The sequence below is a fragment of the Sebastes umbrosus genome, chromosome 2 (assembly GCF_015220745.1).
Source record: "Sebastes umbrosus isolate fSebUmb1 chromosome 2, fSebUmb1.pri, whole genome shotgun sequence".
Lineage (NCBI taxonomy): Eukaryota > Metazoa > Chordata > Actinopteri > Perciformes > Sebastidae > Sebastes > Sebastes umbrosus.
In genome coordinates, this window is record NC_051270.1 from 27,680,654 (window position 1) to 27,707,853 (window position 27,200).

General features: G+C 39.5%; 1 protein-coding gene across 2 annotated transcripts; it reads left to right on the plus strand.

The window, feature by feature from the left end:
• The first annotated feature begins 704 nt into the window (after positions 1-704).
• On the plus strand, positions 705-26,133 carry dhx38 (DEAH (Asp-Glu-Ala-His) box polypeptide 38). 2 transcript variants are annotated; one of them, XM_037756166.1, is made up of 27 exons: positions 705-1,020; positions 3,332-3,660; positions 4,111-4,319; positions 4,663-4,815; positions 4,914-5,076; positions 6,055-6,173; positions 6,264-6,340; positions 6,445-6,600; positions 6,733-6,894; positions 7,624-7,731; positions 8,634-8,758; positions 8,871-9,008; positions 9,106-9,292; positions 10,995-11,180; positions 11,366-11,506; positions 12,322-12,432; positions 12,705-12,821; positions 12,940-13,047; positions 13,159-13,271; positions 15,276-15,484; positions 17,281-17,435; positions 18,863-19,018; positions 19,367-19,501; positions 19,943-20,068; positions 20,160-20,255; positions 21,119-21,240; positions 25,303-26,133. In XM_037756166.1, the coding sequence occupies exons 2-27, from the start codon at positions 3,335-3,337 to the stop codon at positions 25,382-25,384; spliced, it is 3,780 nt and encodes a 1,259-aa protein (XP_037612094.1). In that variant the 5' UTR covers positions 705-1,020; positions 3,332-3,334; the 3' UTR covers positions 25,385-26,133. The 2 variants fall into 2 exon arrangements, with proteins under 2 accessions (XP_037612094.1, XP_037612096.1); XM_037756168.1 differs by having other exon boundaries at positions 4,114-4,319.
• Positions 26,134-27,200: the final 1,067 nt, after the last annotated feature.

Consider the following 27,200-nt stretch of genomic DNA (forward strand, 5'->3'; position numbering starts at 1 on the left):
GGTCTCTTCATGAACATGATTTAGATCTGGTCCTAGTGTTGGCTTTTCCTGCCTAAGTGCAGGCTGAGGCAGCGGGGCTCTGCAGCGTGTCTCCCTGCTCTCTCCGCCCGCAGCCGGAGAGAGCAGAGGAGACACAGGCACCCGGTCGGTAACGAGAGGGTAACGTAACTCTCTGAAGAGCTCCGTCGCTTCACAAGACACGGGAAAGCTCTGTTGGTCTGGAGAAATTGCAGAATTTATTTCTGCACAAACGTCCCCTGTGCATTCACTAGATATTCTCAGAGCTAAACTCTTCTGCAGTGTGTAGTGAGCGCGCGTTCACGTCTAGAGGTGGAGCGAGACAGCGAGGATGCGCGCGCATTCTGAGTGAAGGAGAGCATGCAGCGGAGACGAGGCTCCAGCCACACGCGAGCGCGCATACATTTATGTACGCTACATTTATGCGCGTACAAAGTTACAAATAGCCCTTTAAACGAATCTATAGTTTTCCTCGTTATTATTATTATTTGTTATTTATTTTATTTTATTTTATTTATTTTATTTATTTTATTTATTTTATTTATTTTATTTTATTTTATTTTATTTTATTTATTTTATTTATTTTATTTATTTTATTTATTTTATTTATTTTATTTATTTTATTTTATTTTATATTTTGTTTCTGCACAATCTCCTGTCCCACACTCCGGTCCAGCTGGTGGCGGTAAAGCGTCAACAAACACCATAGAAGAAGGAGAAGAATTGTGGGATTGCAATGGCTGCTCCCTTGTCTGTAAACATACGCGTTATGTTTAGGAAAGCTGCAGTTTAAAGATTTCACAGTGACAGCTGCAAGTCCGTCATTCTGTGGACTTACTTGTCTGTTAATTAGTTGCCCTCCACATCTGTACCTTGATGTGAGAGCTCTGTGTTGCAGCGCTTAAAGGAACACGCGGCAGTTCTCCGCAGTCTGCCGCTCCGGCCTGGTCGGTCTGAACCTGTTAGCTCGCAGGATAACTGAGGCTAGCTGCTCCATCTGAGGTACGTCTCATTCAATATACCTGCGAGTAAACAATCTAATGAGTGCACTTACAGTTGCATTGCATGTTAGCTGCAGTTTGGATTAGTTAGAGCTGACCTTTAGCTTGTATGAGTTTGGTTTGGTGACTTTAGACTAACATCTAGCACCTTGAGGTCACAGATGGGGCTAATGCTACTAATTGCCTCAATAGATGATGACAGTGTGAATGCCATGTTTGAATGAGTTTCTTACGACTTTACAAGTTATCTGTTCCTGATGGGTTGTTTCTGAGTAAGTTTATATACTACTAAGGCAAGGTAAGGCAGCTTTATTTGTATTGCACATTTCAGCAACAGGGCAATTCAAAGTGCTTTACATACACATTCAAGAACATTAAGACAAAGTGCAAAAAGAACATTAAGACATAATTAAAACAGTTATACAAACATAATTAAAACAGTTATATAAACACAATTAAAACAGTTATACAAACATAATTAAAACAGTTATACAAACACAATTAAAACAGTTATACAAACACAATTAAAACAGTTATATAAACACAATTAAAACAGTTATATAAACATAATTAAAACAGTTATATAAACACAATTAAAACAGTTATATAAACACAATTAAGACAGTTATACAAACACAATTAAAACAGTTATATAAACACAATTAAAACAGTTATATAAACATAATTAAAACAGTTATATAAACACAATTAAAACAGTTATATAAACATAATTAAGACAGTTATACAAACACAATTAAAACAGTTATATAAACACAATTAAGACAGTTATATAAACATAATTAAGACAGTTATACAAACACAATTAAAACAGTTATATAAACATAATTAAAACAGTTATATAAACATAAAAACATGAAATATTAGAAAATAAAAACAAGCTAAAAATAAAAGCTAGGATAGAAGCTAAAATAGAATATAACACACAAGAGTAAAAGCTCTAGTTCAGTATATAAGATCATTATCTGGTTTAATAAAAGGCAGCAGCAAACAGGAAAGTTTTAAGCTTTGATTTGAAAGAACTCAGAGTTGAGTTGGTCCTGCAGGTTTCTGGGAGCTTGTTCCAGATATTTGGTGCATAAAAACTGAACACTACTTCTGCATGTTTAGTTGTGACTCTGGAGACACTAAGCAGACCTGATCCAGATGAACCTGAGAGGTCTGGATGGTTCATAACATAGCAGAAGATCAGAAATGTATTTGGGCCCTAAACCATTTAGTGCTTTGTAAACCAGCAGGAGTATTTTGAAATCACTTCTCTGAGAGACAGGGAGCCAGTGTAGAGACGACTAGACGTTGTCCCCTTTGAGCTGAAAGTACATTTTGATTAATAATTGTTCTTATGCTCTTAACTGCTCTTCTTTTTGTATTATTATTGTTGTTTTTTTTGTTATGTGTGTGTTTTTTTTTAACTATTCTTTCTTTTTATTATTATTATTATTATTATTATTATTTCTTTTCTTAATTTTATTTAAATTTTGAATGTTGAAGTTGTTTTCTCTAGTGTACTTAATGAGTTTGTCTATAAGCTCATCTACTTAAAAAATGTTTTTATAAACTATTGTAATTACGAACTGTAAATTGCATATATGAAAACAACCTTGAAAAAAGGGAAAAGTATATAAAAAAAAATGTTTTTCTTATGGAAGATAAAGACAAAAAAACTAATATTACACCCCCATTGTGTCGAGGCTCAGGAAACTGACACAAATCTCAGTTCAGTGTAGTGCTGAATTGACAAAACATTTGACAACCCCATTAATTGTTTCAAGTAAGTTTATTAAGAAAGAATAGCAAACATTTTCTTGTTCCAGCTTCTCCACTGTAAGGATTTGCTGCTAGTCTCTGTTTTATATCATTGTCAATTAGAGCTGAACTGATTAATCAATCAATCAATCAGTTGATTGACATAGAATTCATCTACAACAATTTTGATAATCAGCTAATTGTCCAAGTAATTTTGTAAGCAGAAATGCTAAAATTACACTGGTTCCAACTTATCAAATGTGACTGCTTGTTGATTGTCTTAGTCGTATATGACAGTAAACTGAATATCTTTGGGTTTTTGACTGGTAGTCGGACAAAGCAGGTAATATGAAGAGGTCACCTTTGACTCTGGGATATCGTTATTGGCATTTATTGCTATTTTCTGACATATGATTCATGTTGCCCAAAAGCTCAAACCATTAGTTAAAAACAATAACTGAGTAATTACGCCTAACAGATTTTGTCATGAGCAACAATTTAGTAGCTTTACACGTTTTCAACTTTTGTATATCATTATATCCCCACAGATAATGGATGACGATGTGTCCATGCATAGGCTGGAAGGGACTGATCCAGCTGATGAAGTTGGTGGACTGATAGTGAAGAAGAAGAGTGCTGCTGAAGAGCCCCATGTTTTTCGTGCACCCACTCCACGCACATCGCTGCTGGGTTTGGATCTGCTGGCAGCCCAGAAAAGGAAGGAGCGTGAGAATAAGGAACTGGCAGATGCTGCTGCCGATGAGAGAAATAGAAAGAAGTCAAAGGTTTCCTCCTACAAGGACTGGGAGGAAGGTAAAAGTGACTCCGGGTCTGATGAAGAAGACGACGAAAAGAGCAGCGGTGCTAAGAAGGAGAGGTAAGTGTCAATGCTTCACACTGAATAAAATATTTGATTGAAAATAATGGATAATATATAAATAGACAGGCAACACCTATCCCTCATGGCAGTAGAGATTATCATTATTTCTTATTTATTCATTTAATATAGAATTGGATCTTTATATTCCTGGACCTCACTATTTGGGAATTTTTAAATCACTTTTTCGGTGTGTATCTTAGCCTGTGAGTCCTTTCAGAGAAAAAGACCAGCTCACTAAAGCAGTGCAAATGTTAAACCAGCACTGTCATTGTGAGTCAGTGCAAAACATGAATGAACTTTGAACATTAACACCCTTTTCTTTTAATGTTTATACATTTCTTGTATTTTCTTTGTTGCACTTACTCATTGGTTATTTTACGAGCTGTATTAGCGCACAAATATTGTATAGTATGACTAATGTGTAATATTTTATTTTCGTCTTGCCAGCAGGAAGTATCGTGTGACTGGCTCCGAGACACCCTCGAGCCCCGGAGGGGTCAGCGAAGAGTTTCGACGCAAACAGCAGCAGAGAGAGAAAGACAGACGTGAGCATGGAGTCTACACCTCCTCCAAAGAGGACAGGAACAGAGAAAGAGACAGAGAAAGGAGCAGAGATAAGGGGAGAGACCGAAGGAGTGAAAGAGGAGATTCTAAAGGTTGGTTGACTTTGGGTTGTAGTCTATCTATCAAGTAAAACTTCCAAACATTTGCTGGTAATAGCCTCTCAAATGGGAGGATCTGCATGCTTTTTCTGTATAATATAAATAAAAAAAAAGGTGGTTTTTTTTTTTACTGTTTTGAGAACAGTAAGCAATTACATTTTGGACTACTTGTGATGGGCAGATGGTTCATTATTTTACTTTTGTTTAACATTTATGTATGTATTATAAAGTGGATGAAGTAGTTGAAAAACAATATTGGTCGATCAGTTGATAATGAATGCAAATGTCGGATCAGTCAGGATTTCTGAGAGTAGCTTTCCCTGTCTCTGTTTGTCAGATGAGCGAGAGAGCGGCCATAGTCGTGGAAACAGCGGCAGCCGGTCGGAGCGCGGTGAGAGGAGCGAGCGCTCACAGAGAGATGGCTCGTCCGAACGACTCAGCCGGGGGACTAAGAGAGAAGAACCTCTAACGCCACAGCATCGCCCCAGAGGTAGTTTCGTTTTATTAATCTGTTTTTTATTTCAATGCATTATTTATAATTGTCCTTGCACTTAATTGGTTGAACAAACTTATTTTATTTTTACATAGATTCTTTCACACCTTCACGCTCCAACTGGGAGGAGGATGACAGCGGTTATGCTAGTTCACGACATTCCCAGTGGGAATCTCCGTCCCCTGCCCCGTCTCAAAGAGAGATGGATCGCTCAGAGCGAAGCCATCGCTCCGGTCGAGAGAGTGAGAGGAGAGACAGGTAAACAATTATCAATTCATTTTATCTCGCATGTTTATCCTCCTGATCCCAAAGTCTTAGTTTATTTAAAAGATGTTCTTAAAGTAGATAATGGAATTGTAATAACAAACAATACATGATTGTTCAGTGCACTTAATAATTCAGATTTAATACGAATAAAGACAGAAAATTCTTTATATTCCTCAGCAGGCATACAATTTGTAAAAGAGTTTTAATTCTCATTGTACTTAGTGTTTTCTTGTTGTAAGTTTACTCATGGATATTGTCCAAAGAATGACGTTTATGGGCGCTCCCGAGTGCCTTGCCTCTCTTCAGCTCTTCTAAAGCACCAACAGTGTGCAGCTAATGTAGCAAAATACTGTCTTAAGTGTTTAAGCTGAGGTTGGCCAGCTTGCTGTAACTTACTGTAGCTATGCAGCATGGATCTGCCATTGATTTCTGCATAACATTAGCTGATAAAGTATTTTGCAAACTGCAAGCTAGTTAGTATTATGGAGCCAATGGCCCAAATAAAATATAGGAACATTACAGAACATTAGGTAAGGGATAATGCCCGACGAGCTGTCCATTATCAGGAATTAATGGACGACGTGGAGGGATGTCCGGATGCTGACTGCTGCAGTTAAGCAGTCACAGGTGTCATTAATAACAAGGATCTTCTGAAAGTTACATATAGTATCTTTTAACTGGGATTGTTCTCGTAAAGATAAAAAAGAAATATTCAAACTTGGTTCATTCTCCAAACATGTTGTTCCTCCAACGCAATGGTGATGACAACTATCAGTAGTTTGATATTACAACATTTTTCAGCTGCATGATTAGCTTGTCATTACACCTGTATTATGTACTGTCACATCTAAGAGGCTTTTATAAATCCTCACTGTTAGTTCTACTCTTCACGTTTGACATGAAATGCTTAGCTGCTGAGAAACTAATGCTACTTGATGCTTACGTAACGTCTGTCTGCTGTGCGCTTAGGTCAGTCAGAGGCCGTTACCCTGACGACACACCCCTGCCTACCCCGTCATACAAGTACAACGAGTGGGCCAACGACAGAAAGCATCTGGGTTCTACACCACGTTTATCACAAGGCAAAGGTACTATTCTAAAACAAGACATTTTGTGCTCACATGCAAGATTTAAATACTGTATGTCCGATAACATTTCTTGTTCTGTCTCTTCTTCAGGTAGGAAAGAAGATGGTCCGGGAGGAATTATGTTTGATAATGTGGATGAGAAAGACCAGTGGGAGGAGGACCAGAAGGTGAGTGGCACAGTTATCCCTCATTTATGCCTAATAGAAGCTATTAACGATTTTCTGTTTCTATTTTTTTTACGTACATCTCTAATATTCTCACTGTTTTGCAGCAAGCTGATAGAGATTGGTACATGATGGATGAAGGCTATGACGAGTTCCACAACCCTTTCACTACCACCTCTGAAGAATATGTGAAGAAGAGAGAGCAGATCCTTCAGAAGCAGACTCAAAAAAGAATATCTGCCCAGAAGCGACAGATCAACGAGGTACGACCACAGTGCTTCATGTCAGCCTAATAATCAGAACTGTGTGTCTGCAAGCACATGCATATACTCCATATGTGTACGATACTGTCTGTGTTGGTCTATCTTTGTAACAGGCTGTGTTTCTTGTCTCAGGATAACGAGCGGTGGGAGACCAATCGTATGCTGACCAGTGGTGTGGTGCAGAGGTTGGAGGTGGATGAAGACTTTGAGGAGGACAATGCTGCTAAGGTTCACCTGCTGGTTCACAACCTGGTACCTCCCTTTCTGGATGGAAGAATAGTCTTCACTAAGCAGGTAAACAAGGCCATAACAGTTCATGATCAAAAGGCCTCTTGTCACTAGGTTTACCTTTTACCTTGACAAATGACTCTAACAAAATATTGAATAATAATAACATTAGGTCGCTTTCACAAGCCATGGTCCGTTTGGCTAGTCCAAATCAGAATGAAATTGATACTTTCGGTTGTTTTCTGTTTAGTCTGGTTCGGTTTCACAGTGCACATAATAATAAGTTGCTGATATGATGCTGCCGAAGTTTTTTCACTTTGTCTCGGCACTGATCGACTACGCACGAATCCCTTCTCCTCTAGTTTGTCATTATAACCGTAACTGTGTTTGCGTTTTGTTTTTTTTGCATATTCTGTGTGTTCTCTTCGGCTCAGACATCAAACGAACATCAGACTTCTGCAGAAGTCCACGTCAGTCCTCTCCCACTCATGTTAACCTGTCGTTTACCCGCGTCCATCTAAAAAAATGCCCGCACAGGCAGCCTGCGTTTTGCGTTCGCTTGGAAACGGCCCGAGTCCACCTGTCGCAAGCCGTCTCAGACCAGTTGATGTCGTCCGAGTACAATTACTGCTGTCACAACCGTCCAAACGAACCGCACCAGAGTTCAAGTAAAGCAGACTAAATGTTGGCTTGTGAAAGCACCCTCAGATGTCAACTTTTGGTCACAACTATACTTGAAGAGTTTATTTTTGATCTGAATGGTTTTTAATGTGTGTATTTGTTTTCCTGCTTCAGCCAGAGCCTGTCATCCCTGTGAAAGATGCTACCTCCGACATGGCCATCATCGCTCGTAAAGGCAGCCAGCTTGTCCGGAAACACCGTGAGCAGAAAGAACGCAAGAAGGTTGGCTAGATTAATAATTAACACTAATGTTATTGTTGTTAATGTGTTTATAGCTAAAACCAGTAAGGATTTTAAATAAATATATATCATTGACCCCCTTGACACCTGGCAGAGCTTTGATAGTAATCAACAGCGAATATTCAAAGCTTGATTCAGCCTCCTCTGTTTACTACTGTGACCAGAGAGATCACAGCCACCGCCCTTTCTGTGCTCAGCGTCTCCTCTCCTCATCCCTCTGTGTGTGCGAGTGTAGTTGTACCTCAAAGTCACGTTTGCGGGCCCTTCCCCCCCCTAAATGGCAACGTTTTTAGGCTGATGTGTCCATAAATTACACTCAGCCTCTCCGCCAGTTCTCGACTGCAAGCCCATGTGTATGCAACCTTCCTCTTAGCCCTTTCAGACAGAGCGATTGGATCTCAATGTGGACACTGGAGACACATATTCATACCAGGTGTAAATGTAATCAGGTTAAATCATATCTAGATACAATCTGGATACGAGACGGACTTTAATGCCAGGTGTAAAGGGGGTCATTTGTTATATCATTGTTATGGTGGAGCGCTAAACACAAGGCAGATATGATCTTACTCTGCTGTTGAGAAATGTCAATGGGGGGTTGTTGGTGTGCACATGTCCGGTTGATAATGCCAACACTGTCAAACTTCATCACTTGAGTAAATAATTTATTCATGATCACCTCACCTGGTCGGTTGATGACATTTTAACTGCAAACCACCATCAGTGAGGTGAAACAGCTTGACAAATGCAACACCAGACGCTCCGTTATCTCTTCCGTGTTGAACGTGAACACAATTGCGATGTTTTTGTGTGTGTGAAGGTACTAATTAAAGCTTTCATCTTCATAATCTTATGATGTAATTGGAATAATCTTTTGTTTTCAGGCACAGCACAAACACTGGGAATTGGCAGGCACCAAGTTGGGGGATATCATGGGCGTCAAGAAGACTGAGGAGGACGACACCTCTGGGGGCAAAGCGGTAGGCGAGGACGGCAAAGTCGACTACAGGTGACAAAGATCTAGATGACATTTCACATTTTCTGTTTAATAATTCACAGGCTCGTAGAACTGTAATGATTGACCTGCCATATTGATTTTTGGGTGATTCATCTTCTTACAGAGCAGAGCAGAAATTTGCAGACCACATGCAAGGAAAGAGTCAGGCCAGCAGTGACTTTGCTAAGAAGAAGACCCTTCTGGAGCAGAGACAGTATCTGCCTATTTTTGCTGTCAGACAGCAACTTCTTAACATTATAAGGTATTGATACCCAGAGTTCATTGCTGTCCTCAAGTTTTATTCCCAATTTTCACACCAAAACTGTGATGAGTTATAACATTGTCAATGTGTTCTGCAGGGACAACAGCATCGTGATTGTTGTTGGGGAGACGGGTAGTGGGAAGACCACCCAGCTGACTCAGTACCTGCATGAGGATGGCTACACCAGCTATGGCATGGTGGGTTGTACTCAGCCCCGAAGAGTGGCAGCCATGAGCGTGGCCAAGAGAGTCAGTGAGGAGATTGGCACTAACCTTGGAGAGGAGGTGAGACAGCTTTCTGATGCTCAACCAAACAATATATATATATATATATATATATATATATATATATATATATAATACTTAGCCCTACTGTTGTTAACCAGCAGTCTGTGTGCAGTTGTATCTCTGGTTGTGGAGCCCTTGTGATTTGATCATGCAGAAAATGGTTTTAGGAGTTCACTGTATTTATAGTACATAATCCTCCGTTTGAGAATTTGCCCAATCTCGCTTCTTTCAATGTGGTCTGATGTAAAAAAACAATTTATTTTTTTTTACACAGTTTTGGCCATTACTCCTGTCTGTTATAATATTTTACTCTCTAATCCCCTTGATGATATTTGGTGACATTTTAAAATTAGTAGCTTTACTTAACAATGCATTAGATTTAAATACATTCTCAGTGTATCACACAGTTATCTAAACCAATTATTTGGGTGCACATTGATAGTGAGCTTAGCTGGTGTCCACCAGTGCCTCCATTTCCTTTGGAGACTCAGGGTTTTTTGGTGTCTGGAGGAATATTATGTTTTTATAGAGTCTATTTTACATTATTATTACCAGCTGGTTTGGAAATCTAAAAGTTAAATTTAAAGCTTGAATCTTTAGTCTGGTTAAGACGACCCCCCCCAAGACCTTTTTGTGCAGTCTACTATTTGGCATGCTAACATGATTTTACAGGGGTCCCCTTGTGTAAGCACAATCATTAAAAACATTAATTTGTTCCTCTGTCAGTTAAATTTATTAATTGCCAACTCCTGGAGGATAGATAGATAGATAGATAGATAGATAGATAGATAGATAGATAGGTAGATAGACAGATGGATAGGTAGATAGGTAGATAGGTAGGTAGATAGATAGATAGATATGTAGATAGATAGATAGATAGATAGACAGACAGATGGATAGGTAGATAGGTAGATAGATAGATAGATATGTAGATAGATAGATAGATAGATAGATAGACAGACAGATGGATAGGTAGATAGGTAGATAGATAGGTAGATAGATAGGTAGATAGATAGGTAGAGAGGCACTCAGATAACTGAAGGTTTTCACCGATCATGTCTTTGCCTGTAACAATGTAAAGACATATTTGTGAGTGCGTACAACATATCTATTGGAACTGCATGTGGGTACAACTATGGAAAGTATAGTATGTTATATTTGAACCAGAGAGTAGATTTCTTTTTTTCTTTTTCTTCGTTTAACTCAATATGTTAAAATTGTGGACTTGTTTAAATCCTGTCTGATCGCTCGTGTAGTTTCCCCATGAATTCTGAGTAGAGACACAAAGAGCTACTGTGTCCTTGTATCTCTGCTGTGAAGTTGTTTTGAATGACTTGTACACTACAATAATTACTGTATTGTACATCGCCGAGTCTGAGGGCTCCCTTGTGCAAACTTTATAGCAAGTCATATGCTGTGTAACACCACCATCTGGTGGTCAAAGGGAGAATATCATGTATGTTATTGGCCTGCGGTTTAAACTGAGGAGGGAATCATTGGAGCTGCTGAAATATCAGGTAGTGCTTGTCAAAAATTGCTTCAAACACTGAGATTAGATTGCATTTTTGATTTTAATGAGGTATAATTTGTCTTTTTTGTAATCCCTATTCATGTCATATAGTAGTATTTGCTGTAAGCAAGTACTCTAACTATCATACATATTGTTTTGAGTTGATTATACTGACATCGTTGCCTGCAGGTGGGATACGCTATACGTTTTGAGGACTGCACATCTGAGAAAACGTTGATAAAGTACATGACAGACGGTATCCTGCTCAGGGAGTCATTGAGGGAGTCGGATCTGGACCACTACAGTGCTGTTATTATGGACGAGGCTCACGAACGCTCCCTGAATACTGACGTGCTGTTCGGCCTGCTACGTGAGGTCAGTACACAACTACCCAACCTAACACCCATTAAAGATAGATCTCTATTTATTATTTTCAAGACATACACACAGCTGCATCTGCTGTGTGTCTAAATGATGAATTACCTTTTTTGATGATTTCAGTGTAAATACAGTGTGATTCCACTCAACTGTCTCTCTTCTGTCCACTGTTTCTCCATCAGGTTGTATCTCGACGTACTGACTTGAAACTCATAGTTACCTCTGCAACTATGGACTCCGACAAGTTTGCTGCATTTTTTGGCAACGTACCCATTTTCCACATTCCAGGAAGAACATTTCCTGTAGACATCTTGTTTAGTAAGGTATGTGTCTGTTTCGATTCTACTTTCACTTAAAGGCACTTACACTATATTCTAAATACATTACATTATTGCCATTAGATCGAACGGCAGCTTCAGATTATTATTGTTATTGCCATATTTCAGGAATTACTAGGGGTGGGAATCACCAGAGGCACGACATGACCCACGATACAATATTATCATGATACTTAAGTCACTATACGATCTTTTTGCGATTTTAAACATTTTGGGATATGCTGCGTATTGCGATAAGATATATTTTTGATACATTGCAATTTATTACCTTTTTTCAACTGCAAATTATGCTGTTTGTCAACATCTGTTTTATCTAATAAGATACAGTTTCCACTCTGTTCATCTCAGAGTTTTCATTCACATATCTTGAGGTCATAGGTCAAGGGACCCCTTTGAAATTGGCCATGCCAGTTTTTCCTCACCAAAATTTAGCCTAACTTTGGAGCGTTATTTTGCATTTTTCCCGACAAGCTAACATGACATGGTTGATACCAACCGTTTCCTTAGGTTCTAGTTTCATGTGATACAAGACTGAGCTCGCTACAACCTCTGGAAGACGGATTATTAAGAGGTTAATAGTTGATATAATAAAGATCGATACTTGACGTCCGTGTATCGAAACAATATTGCGATACTATGCTGTATGGATTTTTCCTCCACCCCTAGGAATTATTGCTCATTTGTCATTTTGTAAAGCTCTCTACTGTTGTGTCAAAATTCAAAGAATTCTGTTTTGGTTGTTGTAGGGTCATTTCAGTGGTTTTGTTTGGTATTGGCCTGATTCGTTTTGTGCTGTGTAGACTCCTCAGGAGGACTACGTGGAGGCAGCAGTGAAGCAGGCCCTGCAGATCCACCTCAGTGGGTTGATAGGAGACATCCTCATCTTTATGCCCGGGCAGGAGGATATCGAGGTGAGGGACATCATGGCTACTATTATCACTCAAATGGTTGTTGCATATTCATTTTGGCATAAAGGACTGTGATCTGAATTTCATGTACAAAAGGTGCTGTATAAGTAAAGTAGTAGTTTTTTCTCTCAAGAGTAACCTGTCAATCGCTGGCCACTTCCTGTCTATAGTTTATCTATGTATATTTTACATATATTTTTTCCATTTGACAAGGAACACGAGGTTCTTTCCATTTTGTGTTCCCAATTGAAGTAACGTGATCCTTGTCCTTGCAGGTGACGTCGGATCAGATCGTGGAGCGGTTGGAGGACTTGGAGAACGCTCCTGCTCTCGCCGTGCTGCCCATCTACTCCCAGCTGCCCTCTGACCTCCAGGCCAAGATCTTCCAGAAGGTTTGTATCAGTAACTGCCCATAGTGTTGCATGCATTTCTACACTTTACATCTACGAGTCCTTGTAACAGACTCAAGTGAGAAAACAAAGCTGACTTCTTTAATTTATGCTCTGCTAGGCTCCAGATGGAGTGAGGAAATGCATTGTCGCTACAAACATCGCTGAGACCTCCCTCACTGTGGATGGAATCATGTTTGTCGTGGATGCAGGATACTGCAAACTTAAGGTATTCCCCAAAACCTCAGTCACATTATACTGCAGTTCTTAAAAAGTCCTTTCCCTGTGTGCAAGTTTAAACTAATCTGACATTGAATTCACTTCTTTTTCCTGTCAACAGGTTTTCAATCCTCGCATTGGAATGGATGCTCTACAGGTTTATCCCATCAGCCAGGCCAATGCTAACCAGCGTTCTGGCAGAGCAGGACGTACAGGACCAGGACAGTGTTACAGGTAATGGCCCTTGTCTTCTCTCTGCATAAGCTTGTGTTCATGAACACATGCACACAGCCAACAATCAGTGTTGAGCTGGAATTGGTGCATAGTTAAAAGTTGTGCCATATTCCGGTTCCTGCAAGGCGCCTCCTGAACTTGGCTTTTAGCTGACAATACAAAGGGTCTCCTGATACTACAAAAGGGAGGATATTTACATTTTGTCATTCTATTTATAGTCTCCTGAGAGCAGGAACATATATTATTTACCCACTATCTTAGTCCGCATTAGGGCTGCAACTAACATTTATTCTCATTATTTATTTGTCCATTAATCTGTTGATTATTTTCTCGATTAGTTGTTTGGTCTATAAAATGTCAGAAAATGGTGAAAAAATGTCGATCAGTATTTCCCAAAGCCCAAGATGACGTCCTCAAATGTCTTGTTTTGTCCACAACTCAAAGATAATTCAGTTTCCCATCATAAAGGAGTAAAGAAACCAGAAAATATTAGAAGAATAAAGAAGCTAGAATTACAGAATTTATGACATTTGAAAAAATTACTCAAACCGATTAATGGATTATCAAAATAGTTGGTGATTAATTTTAATAGCTGACAACTAATCGATTAATTGTTGCAGCTCTAGTTCACATTCAGAAACAGAACTACCTAAATATGATTTTTCTTTTCCTTCATGTTTTTTCCTGTTTCCCTGAGAATATAGCATCATTTTAGCATAACCGTTGTTAAAGTATGTTTTCACCCTTCAGTCGTTTGAGATCAGTGGCATCCTCAGATGATTTTCTCAGGGCTCTGGATGTGTGACATGACCGTGCTTTCAAGACGGTCAGAGGCAGGAAGAGGGCTAGAACTCTAATCTACAGAGGATTTCATGCAGTTTAACTCTGTTTATGACACAAAAGACTCCTTCACTTGACCTCTCCCTCCTTTACCATATTTATTTAAGTAAAGATTGAGTGACAGAGACACACACACAGGGTGATACATTTTGCATTGCTAATGATTTAGGATGCTTATGAAACCTCACATATTGCTGGATTAGTCCTGCCCACCTGCTCTTACACACAAGCTCACACAAATCTATGAAGAATCAGTTTTGGAGGAGCTTTACACTGAGTACAGTCAAGGTGTTAGAGTAGCTGTGGATGTGTTGGAGAGCAGAGAGAGTGAGTCACGCTGGTTTGCTCCGCTTGCGTGGAGAATCCTCCACTCAAAGACCCTTTTAGCTGTGACTGCAGGCACTCACTCACAAGCTCAAAACCTCCATATACATTCAAATCATTCTGTGATTATAAGCGCCTAGTTCAGACCAAGGTTATAAGAGTTTTGAATTTTCAATATTTTATTATTTTATTTGTTTTAGCTTTTTGATTTCATGTTAGTTCAGTTTTAGTTTTCAGAGTGCGTTTGCTAGTTTTAGTTTAGTTTCAGTTTTTCAGAAAGGTTTAGTTTTAGTTTTTATATATATTAGGTTTACAGTAGTTTTAGTTTCGTTTTTGTTAGGTCCAGCTATAATGTCTCAGGCGTATGTAGCTACATATACATACAAATCGATGGTTGGAGAACTGTGTAGGAACAGCCATAATGTTTAATCTTTGTATATATATATAAAACTGTAATGAATTTACGTTCATTTCATTTTAATTTTGTTAGTTTTTTAACCAGACAACATTGTTTCAGTTTAGTTTTAGTTTTTCTTAAATGATATAGTTATTTAGTTTCAGTTTACTAACAATATTTTAATTCACTGCTGATTGTTGCAAGATCTTTAAGTCGGGTCCTTAACTTTAACTCAGGCTCTGGATGTTTCCCTTTATACATTGTAGCTTCCTGTATTTTCCTCTGCAGCTGATCCCAACAAAAGAATAAAAAATAAAAAATAATCTTTTTTCTTGTTTAGAAAAATCTGATTGTAATATAACATCATTGTTGGTGACTTAAATTCCACCCTCACTGTGTCTGTCTCTGTCCACGTCTGTCTCCATGCCCTCCTCTCTGTCCAGGCTTTACACTCAGAGCGCCTATAAGAATGAGATGCTGACTACCACCATACCAGAGATCCAGAGGACTAACCTGGCCAACGTAGTCCTGCTGTTAAAGTCTCTGGGTGTTCAGGATTTGCTCCTCTTCCACTTCATGGACCCACCGCCGGAGGACAACATGCTCAACTCCATGTACCAGTTGTGGATCTTGGGAGCTTTGGACAACACAGGTGGGTGGTGAACATTGGTTGGTCTTACCAGAGGCATCATAATATAATGTTGATTAGATATCTTTTTGTTATACACTGCTACAGCTACGGGCGTGGCTTAGGTGTGTGTGTGTGACGACACTGAGTGGTGACTGTTTGTTCTAAACAACAATGGCGGCTCCTGAAGAGTTTAGCGTAGATGCTGCAGTAGCATCAGTTTTTATCAGAACTAGAGAGTTTTTCTTCATTGAAAGAAGAGCAAAGAACGACACTGCAGGCGTTTCTTGATGGAAAAGATACATTAGCTCTCCTACTGACAGGCTTTGGTAAGAGTTTTATTAACAGATAGTTCATCCAATCACCTTCCGTGCCTGCCCTTTCCAATGACGGCTTCATGGCGGGTCAGGTTAACATAATGCCCCCTTGAGCGGGAAAACTGTTAATAAAATCCAGTAAATGGCAAAGCTGTCCGTTTCATTACTTTATATTCATTTAATAAATATGCAAATGTCAAGTTGATGGTAATTTGCATGATAAATGAAGAGAAAAAATTAGTAATAATAATCATCCGCTTATTGTGATGAATTTAACTCAGACAAACATGATCAAACGTGATGTTTCCACTGTATTTTCATTATTCTACTGATTGTTTTCCCAATCGATTAATTGTTTGGTTTGTGAAATATCAGCAAATTGTGAAATATTTTCATCGAAAGTTTCCAAAGTTCAAGGTGTTGTCTTCAAATGTCTTGTTTTGTCTGTCCAAAAGTCCCAAACCCAAAGATATTCAATTTTACTGTCAAAGCAAAAATAGAAAACAGAAATATTCACATTTGAGAAACCGGAAACATAGAAGTTTTGCCATTTTTTGCCAAAAAAAGTTAAACCATGCAGATGATTTTATTTGTCTATTGACTAATTGATTAGTCAATTAATTGTTGCAGATCTAATTCAAACATATTCAAAATTAAACAAAAAGATGAATACTTGTCCACCATGCAAAGTATTCTAATTATATTATATGTTATATCAGTTTTCTTTCCCTGCCTCTAGTCGTAGGCCTTACAAGGCTTAGACCAGTCTTCTATACAGAGGGGCCAAACAACATAAATCATCCTCCTGTTTAGATGAAGATGAAGCTGTGACAGAAAATATGGGGTATTTCAGGGTCGTATTTCCCCCTCAGCGCTGCTTTGAGCTCCCACATAGTGAAGCTGACACCACAAACACAGGCAGGAGACTAGCTGTTTAAAGGATGCCGCAGTGATGATGCAGACACAGCAAACAGGCCTTGAGGAGGTAGTTGTGAAGTTTAGCCAGTGGAGTAATTGCCTAGTAACTGATCCTGTGTTTGATTTGACTGGTCGGGTCTCATTTCTGTCTCATCCTTAGCCAGATTCCAGGGGATTTAGGGATTTGGGGATGAGGGGGGACTTTTGATGATTCCCTGTATGGTGTGTTAACAGCAGATTATCTCTGATTAAGGCTTACCTGCCCCAAACTGGCTGCTCTGCTTCTCTGCTTTTCCTCCTCATAAGCTTCTTAGACTCTGTCGTCTAATCATTTAAATCAGAACTGGCAAAGTTTTTGATCTCACTCTCATTTTTTTTCTTAACTGTCAGCAGTTCATCCTCTCTCACGGTGAGAGACAAATAAGTGTGACATTATGCTGGCTTCTCCCTCACGCCAGCAGGCTTTTGACGGAAAAGGAGCTTATTACTCGTCTTGTGCTTGTTCCTCCTCAATTCTTTACGTCGCATGTGCTTTTATAATCTTCACGGCTAACCTCGTAATTGTGTTCTATTTTGTCCTTTCAGGTGCTTTGACACCGACGGGGCGTCTGATGGTGGAGTTTCCCCTCGACCCCGCCCTCTCCAAGATGCTGATTGTGTCCTGCGACATGGGCTGCAGTGCTGACATCCTCATCATCGTCTCCATGCTGTCTGTGCCGGCCATCTTCTACAGACCTAAGGTACGTCTCATTTGATACAGTTGCTGTATAACTGAAACAGGTACTGTTTAATCAGGTGAAATAGATAGAAGGCTGCCAACCCCATTGTCATATTTCCATCCATTTGTATTACAATTTTTTTGTAATTTTACAACACAGGGTTGCACAATGAAATGTAAGTTGTAGCCCCTTTATGCTACATTATACATACTTTAATGTATTTTGTTGTGTTAAAGTGGCTACAATCCATATTTTTTAAATTAACAATGGGTCACATGACCCCTTGTATGTGAAAGGGGTCACTCAAAGTGATGAACCTACAGAGAATTATTCCCCGAATATTTACTGTTTTAGTTCACTCTCATAGTGTTGTTTTTGGTGGTGGCAGGCTAAAAAAAGCTAAAAACCCACTGTACACTACTGTCCAGCACCAAATGGCAGACAGACGGTCCGAGACTAGCTGGTGAACATTGTGGAGCATTTAGCATCTAAAGAGGCAAATATCTCCGTCAACAAAAAGTGGAGACTTGGGCTGGGTGATGTGGCCAAAATCTTCCATCCCGATATAGATAATTTCATATCTTGATGACGTTATATATCCCGATATAGAATGTTTTCTGGTAATTCAATAAATAAATAGTCTATATCAAATAACCACATTGGAAAGCCTATTTATATATACATGTACACATATATACATATACATATTTCATACTTCTGTGTGAATTAAATACTTAAATACTTGACAAATGAAAAGTACTGTGTATTTTATTAAGAACTTTAGTGCAAATTGAACATAACAGTTTCAAGTGAAATTATAGAGAAAAAAAGAAATAAGCTCTTTTTGTTTTGGTTGGGCTGAGTCTGAGAAAGTTTCCGCTTGTTGTGGCCTCTCGAGGCAAAAGAGGTGTTTGCTCCAGCTCCGCTCTGCTCAGGCTCCCACATGCAAGGAACATAAAGCGTCATCCAAATGATGTAAATATTGCCGTAACGCAGTTCGGCTGCTGGTTTTGCGACATCACGATAGAAACAATATAGACAAAAATATTTAATAGATAGATATTGTTTGACCACATACTGTATATTGTCATATCACCCAGCCCTAGTGGAGAACAAAAACAGCACTAAAAGGAGAGTAAATAATGTACTTCGCCAGGTCACCAACAACTCAACTCCAAACAAATGCTCTGTAACTGCTGGATGTGGGTATCAAACCTTTTAAGCTGATCTGGCAAATTTGTTAGCAAACAGTTCATCTATGTTGTGTTCACAGCTTGTTTTCAGACATATGAATTCTGTATTTGACACTTTTAGATGCATAAAATAATGTGTTTGTGTAGAACAATATTCCACAATGAAAAAAAAAAAAATTATATTATTATAAAATGGAAATAAAAATACAAATCTCAGTGATGTATGGAAAACTGGATCTGTGTGTGTCTCTGCAGGGTCGTGAGGAGGAGAGTGACCAGGTGAGAGAGAAGTTCTCAGTCCCAGAGAGCGACCACCTCACCTACTTAAACGTCTACATGCAGTGGAAGAACAACAATTACTCCAGCATCTGGTGCAACGACCACTTCATCCACACCAAGGCCATGCGCAAGGTCAGACTCCCGCTTCTTCACCTGTTCTCTCTATCTACACCCTCTGGCCCCAGATGGAAACCTGTCATTCAGTTTTCACTTGAATTACAGCACATCAAGTTTAAGTTTTGCATTGTTTTCTTGCTTTTAATTTGGTGTTTAAATATGTGTAGTATTGGAGTCAGGTCATTTGAGGCCTATTCAGTATCCTGCAGTGTTATTTAAAATGTGGTGGTTAGTCAAATACTCTAAGAAATTTTCATCTGACATTAGCGATGTTTTTTTCCCAGCAAACAATTGATTGCAAGCCAACAGGTTTGACGTGTTTTCTACGTGGTTCCACTTCCAATCCGTCTTGTTTTCGTGCAGGTGCGTGAGGTGCGCTCCCAGTTAAAGGACATCATGGTGCAGCAGAGGATGAACCTGATTTCCTGCGGGTCAGACTGGGACATCATCAGAAAGTGCATCTGCGCTGCATACTTCCACCAGGCTGCTAAGCTCAAGGTACTTCCTGCACTTTCCTCAGTTAATATGTTACGCCTAGTGCCAACTGGTTGTGGCAGATTTATAGCAGCATAATTACAGAGTGGTGAAATATCCCTTCTGGCCTCACATTAATACAGCGCTAAAATCTGAAAGGGAATTTGAAATCATGACTGTATAATCAAGGTTCTCCGTTTGACTTATGAGTAGCCGGCTAACCCAAGCAATCGTAGCAGTGTCGGATATACTTCAAATTTATTTTCCTGCTGTCTGAGCCAGGTAGAGAAGCAAATTAGCCCACGTGACCTGCTTTGCTCTGACCTTACAGTGCTCCCATAGATGCAGGCACAAACACACCTGCACAGTTAAACTGCAGCACACTACACACAGGGTCCCATTTTTATATCCAGAAATTCTGAGTCGCACATTTAATTTGTTATTTATGTCTGTGTTTGCTCCCAGGGCATTGGTGAATATGTGAACGTGAGGACAGGCATGCCTTGTCACCTCCATCCTACCAGCTCCCTGTTTGGTATGGGCTACACTCCCGACTATATCATCTACCACGAGCTTGTCATGACCACCAAGGTAAAAAGTCTGCCGGCTGCAGAGCTCGCCAGCATTAAAACAATTAATGATATATGTGTTGTTGATGTTTAACTTGCGCTTTGTGTTGTAGGAGTACATGCAGTGTGTGACATCAGTGGATGGAGAGTGGCTGGCAGAACTTGGGCCAATGTTTTACAGCATCAAACATGCAGGAAAAAGCAGAACGGTAAGGCATGGTACTTTGCTTCATTCACAACAGAACCAAAAGCATGTAGATAGGAATGTCCACGTCTGTGTACTTTGGGTCCGGGGCTGATTTCACAATTCGACCCCAAGTCCAGCAGTGACCTTCAGCACCTTGCTGAACTGCTGCGTCTCTCACGTGTTTGGTGTCCATACTGGCAGTGTTTCTGCTGCTGTGCTGCTACTGCCAGCTGTTTCTTTCTACATAGGGTTGCCTTTCATACTGGCCATTTCATTATAAATGTCATTTATATTTATTTTAGACAGAAAAAGGATTAGAAGTGTGTGCTCATTTGTAATAATCCACATTTAAAGGCGGTACTCTATTGATTTATGGAGCCATGCAAGTCAATGCATTTTCCCAACACTGTCCTCCAAATATTTCAAAATAAAAGCCTTGTGTTAACAAATGAAGGAATTCTGTCCATAGAAAAAGAAATGCTAGAGGGACTTTATTTTGAAACAGAAACAGGAAGTGATGAGTTAAAAATATATATATGAACTTTTATGTTCGTGACGTTTTCTACAGATATAGACACCAAAACTGTAGCAATGTTGCTGGTATCAAGTCAATATATTGTCAAAAGAACATTTTCACTGTCTATCTTTGCTGTGAACCGTACGCGGCACGGCGAAATAAAAAGCAAGAGGTTCCGCGACGCACACATAAAGCTCACGTTCCCAGTATGTCCCGGCTATTAGAATGAAGAAATGGCTACTTGCAACCTCTTGTCACTGGTTGCATATGTCCACTGGTTGCATATGTCCACTGGTTGAGGCCAGTTCAACTAAAAAGTGGTATATTTTCCTGTATACTTTTCTCATCTGTTTGTGTTGCTCTTCCAGGAGAACCGTCGCCGGGCCAAGGAGGAGCTCACCAACATGGAGGAGGAGATGTCCATGGCTGAGGAGCAGCTGCGAGCGCGTCGAGATGAGCAGGACAAGAAGAGCAACACTGGCACTGTTAAGTGAGTCGGCGACCATCTCTTTTCCTCTTGCCGCCTCATCACACACGGGTCCTCATCTAACAATAGTTCCCCATGGCCCTCATTTTCTATACACAGTCAAGATAGAAACATTTAATTTACCTACTTCTCTGCCAATCCATATCTTCACCCCTCCCTCCTCCTCCTCCTCCTCCTCTCCCTCTCTCTCTACTCCACCTCTCTCACTCTTCATGATGAGCTTTTCTCACCTCTGGTCCCTCCAGACGAGACAAAAAGAAATAATATTGACTCCTGGCTGACCCCCATTACTGCAGCAATTTAAATTGTGCCATAGCGGAGCAGAGAAAGGAGGGGAACGTTCAATTTCAAATTAGACCAAAAAATTAATTTCACACCCATCCGTGAGCTTTACGGAGAGAAATAAGGTTATAAAGACAGATTTAAAAAAAAAAAAAAAAAAAAAACTTTTGTTAATTAATCAGCCGGTTTATCTGTCTTGAGTTTGCGTGACCACGTCTGTAACAGATCTGTTGAAAATAATCACACTGGAGGTATAGGATTAAGAATTAGATTTAAGCGGAGGAAGCTGGATGTGTGATAATGAATGTCGTCGGCTCTCCTGGGCTCCTTGGCTGCCTTTGTCCTCCGGCAGGCCTCACAAGAGTCTCCTCTATGAGTTCAGTGTGACCAAGATGAAATATTTCTTCGAGTACGCCTTTCATGTGCCAGCTGCTTATCACCTGTCTCCCTGCTCACCAGCACAGATCAGTGGTGTGAATTAGTAAATGGCCTAGTCTTGTTTTGTGTTTAAAAGTGGAAGTGTGAGTGTTTTTGGAACCACATCAGTGGCAAGAGCTAGAAGTGTGGGCCCATTATGAAGCACTCAAAGGACAGTACAACAAGTTTTAGCTTCCTATGTACAATCATGTATACTTAGGGCTGGGTATCAAACCTCAAACCTGCTTTTTTTGGTACTGACTAAAATGTGTATGTAAGGCCTAACGTTGAAAGTTGTCAAGTAGATAAGTAGAGAACTGACAAACGTTCTTTGGTTCCAGCTTCTCATTTGTGAGGATTTGCGACTTTCCTTTATCATACATGACTGTAAATTGAATATCTTTAAGAGATGCACCGATCGATCGGACGGCGATCAAACCGGCTGGTTGTCAGCTGATAAGGCATCACCGATGACTGGCCGATCAGTCTCTTGAATTAAATCTTTTTTGCTGGTCATATTTACATGTGCCACATGCTGTCACATTGTATTACTTCAGACGCTCTCTGTCCACACCGAATCGGTTAAATATGCACTTCGGTTGCGTCATGTAAACAAACCTCGTACCCATCAGCTGTGTGCTCGAGATCAGACTGGAGACATAACCACTTAAAAGATGGTGAGTAGGCTACTTACTATCTCCCTAAGTTTGTACTTTTAAAACAGAAAACAACATCTTATACTGTGATATTTACTGGAAATTATATACAATATAGCTAACTCTAAGTAGGTTGTTAGTAGTGAGTTTCATCTCCCTGGTGATCTCCCTCCAGCCAGCTATGTAACGTCACAGCCGCCCACACAGACATCATGTTGTTAGTGTGGAAGTTTTGATGTAAATGACATTAGCTGTGTTGTTGTATAGATATGTTGTACCTGTTTTCTTCTGAAACGTGTTAGATTAAGTGGGAAATACTGCAATTTATTTTCAGTTGGATTTTATTTGTCCAGTATTTATGTCCAGTAGTTATTTAATAGTCAATGTTTCGTTATGAACGTAGAATTGAATTCCAATTTTCCAAGAAAGAAAAGTTACAAAAATGTTTGTGTTTGCCGTCAATTAAAGTTCTTAGAAAAGAAAATTGGAATCAGAAATCGTAATAGGCAAGAAAATTGCTATCGGTTGCATCTCTAATATCCTTGTTGTTTTTGGACAGTTGGTTGGGGGAAAAAAACTGACATTTTAAGACGTCACTTTGGGGTTTAGGAAAGTGTGATGGGCCTTATTCATTCTCTATTTCCTCACATTTTATAGACCAAACAATTAGTTGATTAATCGAGAAAAGAATCTGCAGATTAATTGATAAAGAAAGAAGTGTTAGTTGCAGCTTTGTAGTATTCTTTGCTTATTCTGTGTTTAGACAGCTGTTCAACTTGAAAATGTTTTGTTTTCCTCAAAAGAAGAGGATATTAAAAATATCAGACTTGAGTATCGAATAAGCAAAACCAAACAACTATACCCAGGCCTATGTGTTCTTCACATGTTTGACTGCAGGCTGTACAGGTTTAGATTTATGGATATATTTTTTTCTACAATTCCAGGAAAAAAATCACAGGTTTTTCTGTTAATTTTTGAGTTGAACATCAACTAGAAGACTTCTACAACTTTCTTGAGTTGTGTAATCCATCATAGTCTGTAGTAATGTTCCTTCATTTTTGTCAAAGTTACAGTACTGTTGTGTGGTAATGCAGTTTAGGTACAGATTCTCTTTATGCTGCTGCTAAATGGCCATCTCTGTATGTCTGCAGACTTTCACATTGGTTGACTTTTATATATAAATCTCTCCATGGGCTGGTTCCTTTTTTTATCTGTGTACATACATGTGTAAAAAAACAGAATCAATATAGTCTGCACTCTCACAGTATTCTACAGATGTTGGTCCCCAAGGTTACAACAGAACTCGGCTAAAAAGCTTTTAAATACGCGGCGGCTCCTTCTTCCTGGAAAAATTTACAGAAGGAACTGAAATTGTTAGAGCTGGTTACTGTTGGGGATCTTAAGTCCATTTTAAAGGATCGAGAAAATGGCACTCTTGGTCAACGTGATTACTCTTAAATCTTTCACTGAAATTGTTCAAATTTGACCCGTTGTATGTGTCACAACTGGATATTGTGCTCATTCACTTGTGGTGTGTGAAAATTTTGTCTGCTTTTATTCTCGGTCTTTATTGTTGTAACAATGTTCATACTGCCCTCTTGGCCAGGTCACTCTTGAAAAAGAGATTTTAATCTCAATGAGACTGACTAAAGGTGCTCAATGCGAAATTCAAAGCATTTCTATTACATATCATATCTATCTGTTGCCTCCACACGGCTCTCATCATGGCGACGGCTGAGCTGGCAGCTCGCAGCCAACGGCGCTAACGGTGCAAACAATAGCAACAGCGCTGACAGAGCTAACAGTCAACCGTGACGACGCCGTCCAGCCGCCGTATGAGCACATTGCAGAGTGGCGGCCATGAACTCGCCATCGGGGCACGCTCACATGCACTAAAAGGCACCTACGGCCCGGCCATGTAAACACACACACGTAGGGAGAGCGACTTCATTCTCTGTTCAGGTAGACATTACCTTTCTATATCTTTACATAGCTAATAGTTGTTTGCTGCAAGTTTTGAGATTGAGATTTTCTTGTTGTACAGAAATGAATGAAAGCTTGGGGATCCCTTGAACATTCTGTCTAAAACACAGCAGCATGGTTGGCTATTTGGTTTGCTGTGATGTTAAATACACAGAATTTGTAGTGAATAGTCTACAACATGCAAAAACTGTTTGCATTGTCCAATGTCCACCTACTGTCTGCGTTTGTGTGCATTGCTGTTATAAAACTACTCGCAGTTTGTGTATTGAGGGAAGTGCAACAATTTCTCCTGAAGTGAACAGGGAGACAGAGAATGGGACACAGTGACAGAAGGGGGTTATGGCCTGATGGTTGTAATTGCTGCAGGTGTGTGTGAGTGTGTGTGTGAGAGAGAGGAAGGGAGAGAGATGAGGGAAGTGTGGGCAGTGTCAGGGTGTCACGCTGCTGTAATTAAAGATGATAGATTGTGCTGTCAGAGGCGTCAGGCGCGCTACGTCCCAACACTCTTCACAGAGACACCAGCTTGCCTTTTCACTCTCCTGCAGTCCTGCTGCTTTCATGTTCACATTCAGGCCAGTCTTCTCCTCACCTTCAGCCTTCTTTAAACCACAGCTGCTCACCTAATGTGAGAGACATTTAGCATTGGAGAGCAATAAAGAATGAGGCTGAATAGTATGTCAAGGCGAATAAAACTTTTCTTCCCGCTGACTTTTTTTCTCTGATTCAGGGCTGTGAAAATCTGCACACCAGGAAGAAAAGACGAGGCCCCGATGACGCCCAGACGCACCCCCGCCCGCTTCGGACTGTAGAACCAACCAACCATCTTGACTCATTATCATCCAGACCTGGACCACACCAGCACAAGCAAACAAAGTGTAACTTCCAGCTGCCATTTGTCCCTCCCAGCACGGCCAGAATCAACTGCAGTTCATGTACCGACCACTAGAGTGAGAACTTGTATAAGGCACAAGACTCTAAGATGAGCCAGGTTCATCAAACATGCCTCCCTCCACCTCTATCAGCCAATAGCGGTTTCCATGATAAAATTTTAAGGAATAAAGGACTGTTTTTTTTGTATATTTCGTATTTATATGTTGACATTACTGAAAAGTGTTTTTACAGATGTCTCTATACAGTAATGATTTTACCTGAGCTAGAAACATTTAATTTTCTATGTTCTGTTGCATTTTTTCTCCACCCTGAGTGTATTATCAGAAGACAACTGATAAATAGTGATCTAATTTCAATGTTGCTTGTCTTTGTGTCCTTGTATTTGCTAGTTCTTGTACTGTCGTGGCTTGAACAGCGTGTGTGCCACCATGAAGTGCTCCTCTACAGGCTGAAGCACTATTCAAACTGTACTTGTGGCATGAGTGTCTTCAGACTCTCAGAGTTGTATTGTAATGCCCCCCAATATACACACACAACACACTCATGCAGGCTTAGGCAATTGTCCTTTTTTCTACGTTCTCTTAACCTTGTTCCCCGGATGTAATGTACCACAGCTTTGCTTCATAAAAGACATAATCACGCTGGATTAAACATATCAACTGTTTTATTTTCATGGTCCTTGTGTTCAAAATAGCACACCGGTTCCTTTGTGCTTTTCCTCTAAACAAATGTTTGCAAATGTGTCTTTTAAATGGGTAAAGCTGTTTGTTGATTGTCGCCCTCTTCTGCCCTCTCAGCTGATCAGAATATCGTGCAGCTTCAGATAGACTGGTCTGTCTGAAACAAAACAGTTTAGCGAGGGCCATGTTTGGATAGTGACAGTGGTTCTGTTTTGTCTTTTTTTTTTTTTTTTACATGGATCTGAGACGGCAGAAGGACTGCTAATGGATTTTTTTTTTCTCTCAACATCTTTTGTAAATGAAAAAAAAATAAATGTTAGCTATTTTTTTAATCCAAGGTGATTTCATTTGATATTGTAGTCATTAATGTCACATTATGTGTCTTTGTGCACTGCAAGTGCCTAACATAATTATGTCATTTAGATGCACATTTCTAAGTTAGTTTTGCGGTAGCATGAGTGATAGCTCAATAAGTGAAACTGATGCAAATTAGTTAAGGCTATAAATTCTCTATATGTGACATGGGTCTCCCTATAAAAACAGTTCTCAGCCGGGCACATACAGTATGTGTACAATCCAATCATTTTCTACAACAAATGATTATTTTCATTATCAATTAATCTGCAGATTACTTCTGGATTAATAGTTTTTTTCCACATCATTTCAGAAACTAGTGTAATGGCCATTGTAATTTCTTACATCCCAAGGGGACGTCTTCAAATTAGGGCTGCAACTAATGAACCTTTTTAGTACTGATTAATCGTTTGTCGATCTTTAAAAAAGCCCAAGGTAACATCTTAAACTTGCTTGTTTTGTTCGCCCAAAAGCTCCAAATCCAAATCTTCACGATTAAGAAGCTGAAACCACAAAATGTTTGACGTTTTTGCTTAAACAATGACTTAAATAATAATAGTTGACAATTAATTTTGATTCACTAATTCAGCTCTACCTCAAACCGCTGTTTTGATTCACTGACTTAAACAACTAATGGATTATCAAAATAGTAACTAATTAATTTTATGTTGATTGACTAATCGAAATGAATCTACTTCAA

Bases quoted from the DNA above. Each gene is read 5' to 3' on its own strand.
- dhx38 (XM_037756166.1), top strand. From the start codon at position 3,335: ATGGATGACGATGTGTCCATGCATAGGCTGGAAGGGACTGATCCAGCT. The intron at 11,181-11,365 runs GTCAGTACACAA...TTTCTCCATCAG, and splicing joins TGTTCGGCCTGCTACGTGAG to GTTGTATCTCGACGTACTGA. The intron at 19,502-19,942 runs GTACTTCCTGCA...GTTTGCTCCCAG, and splicing joins ACCAGGCTGCTAAGCTCAAG to GGCATTGGTGAATATGTGAA.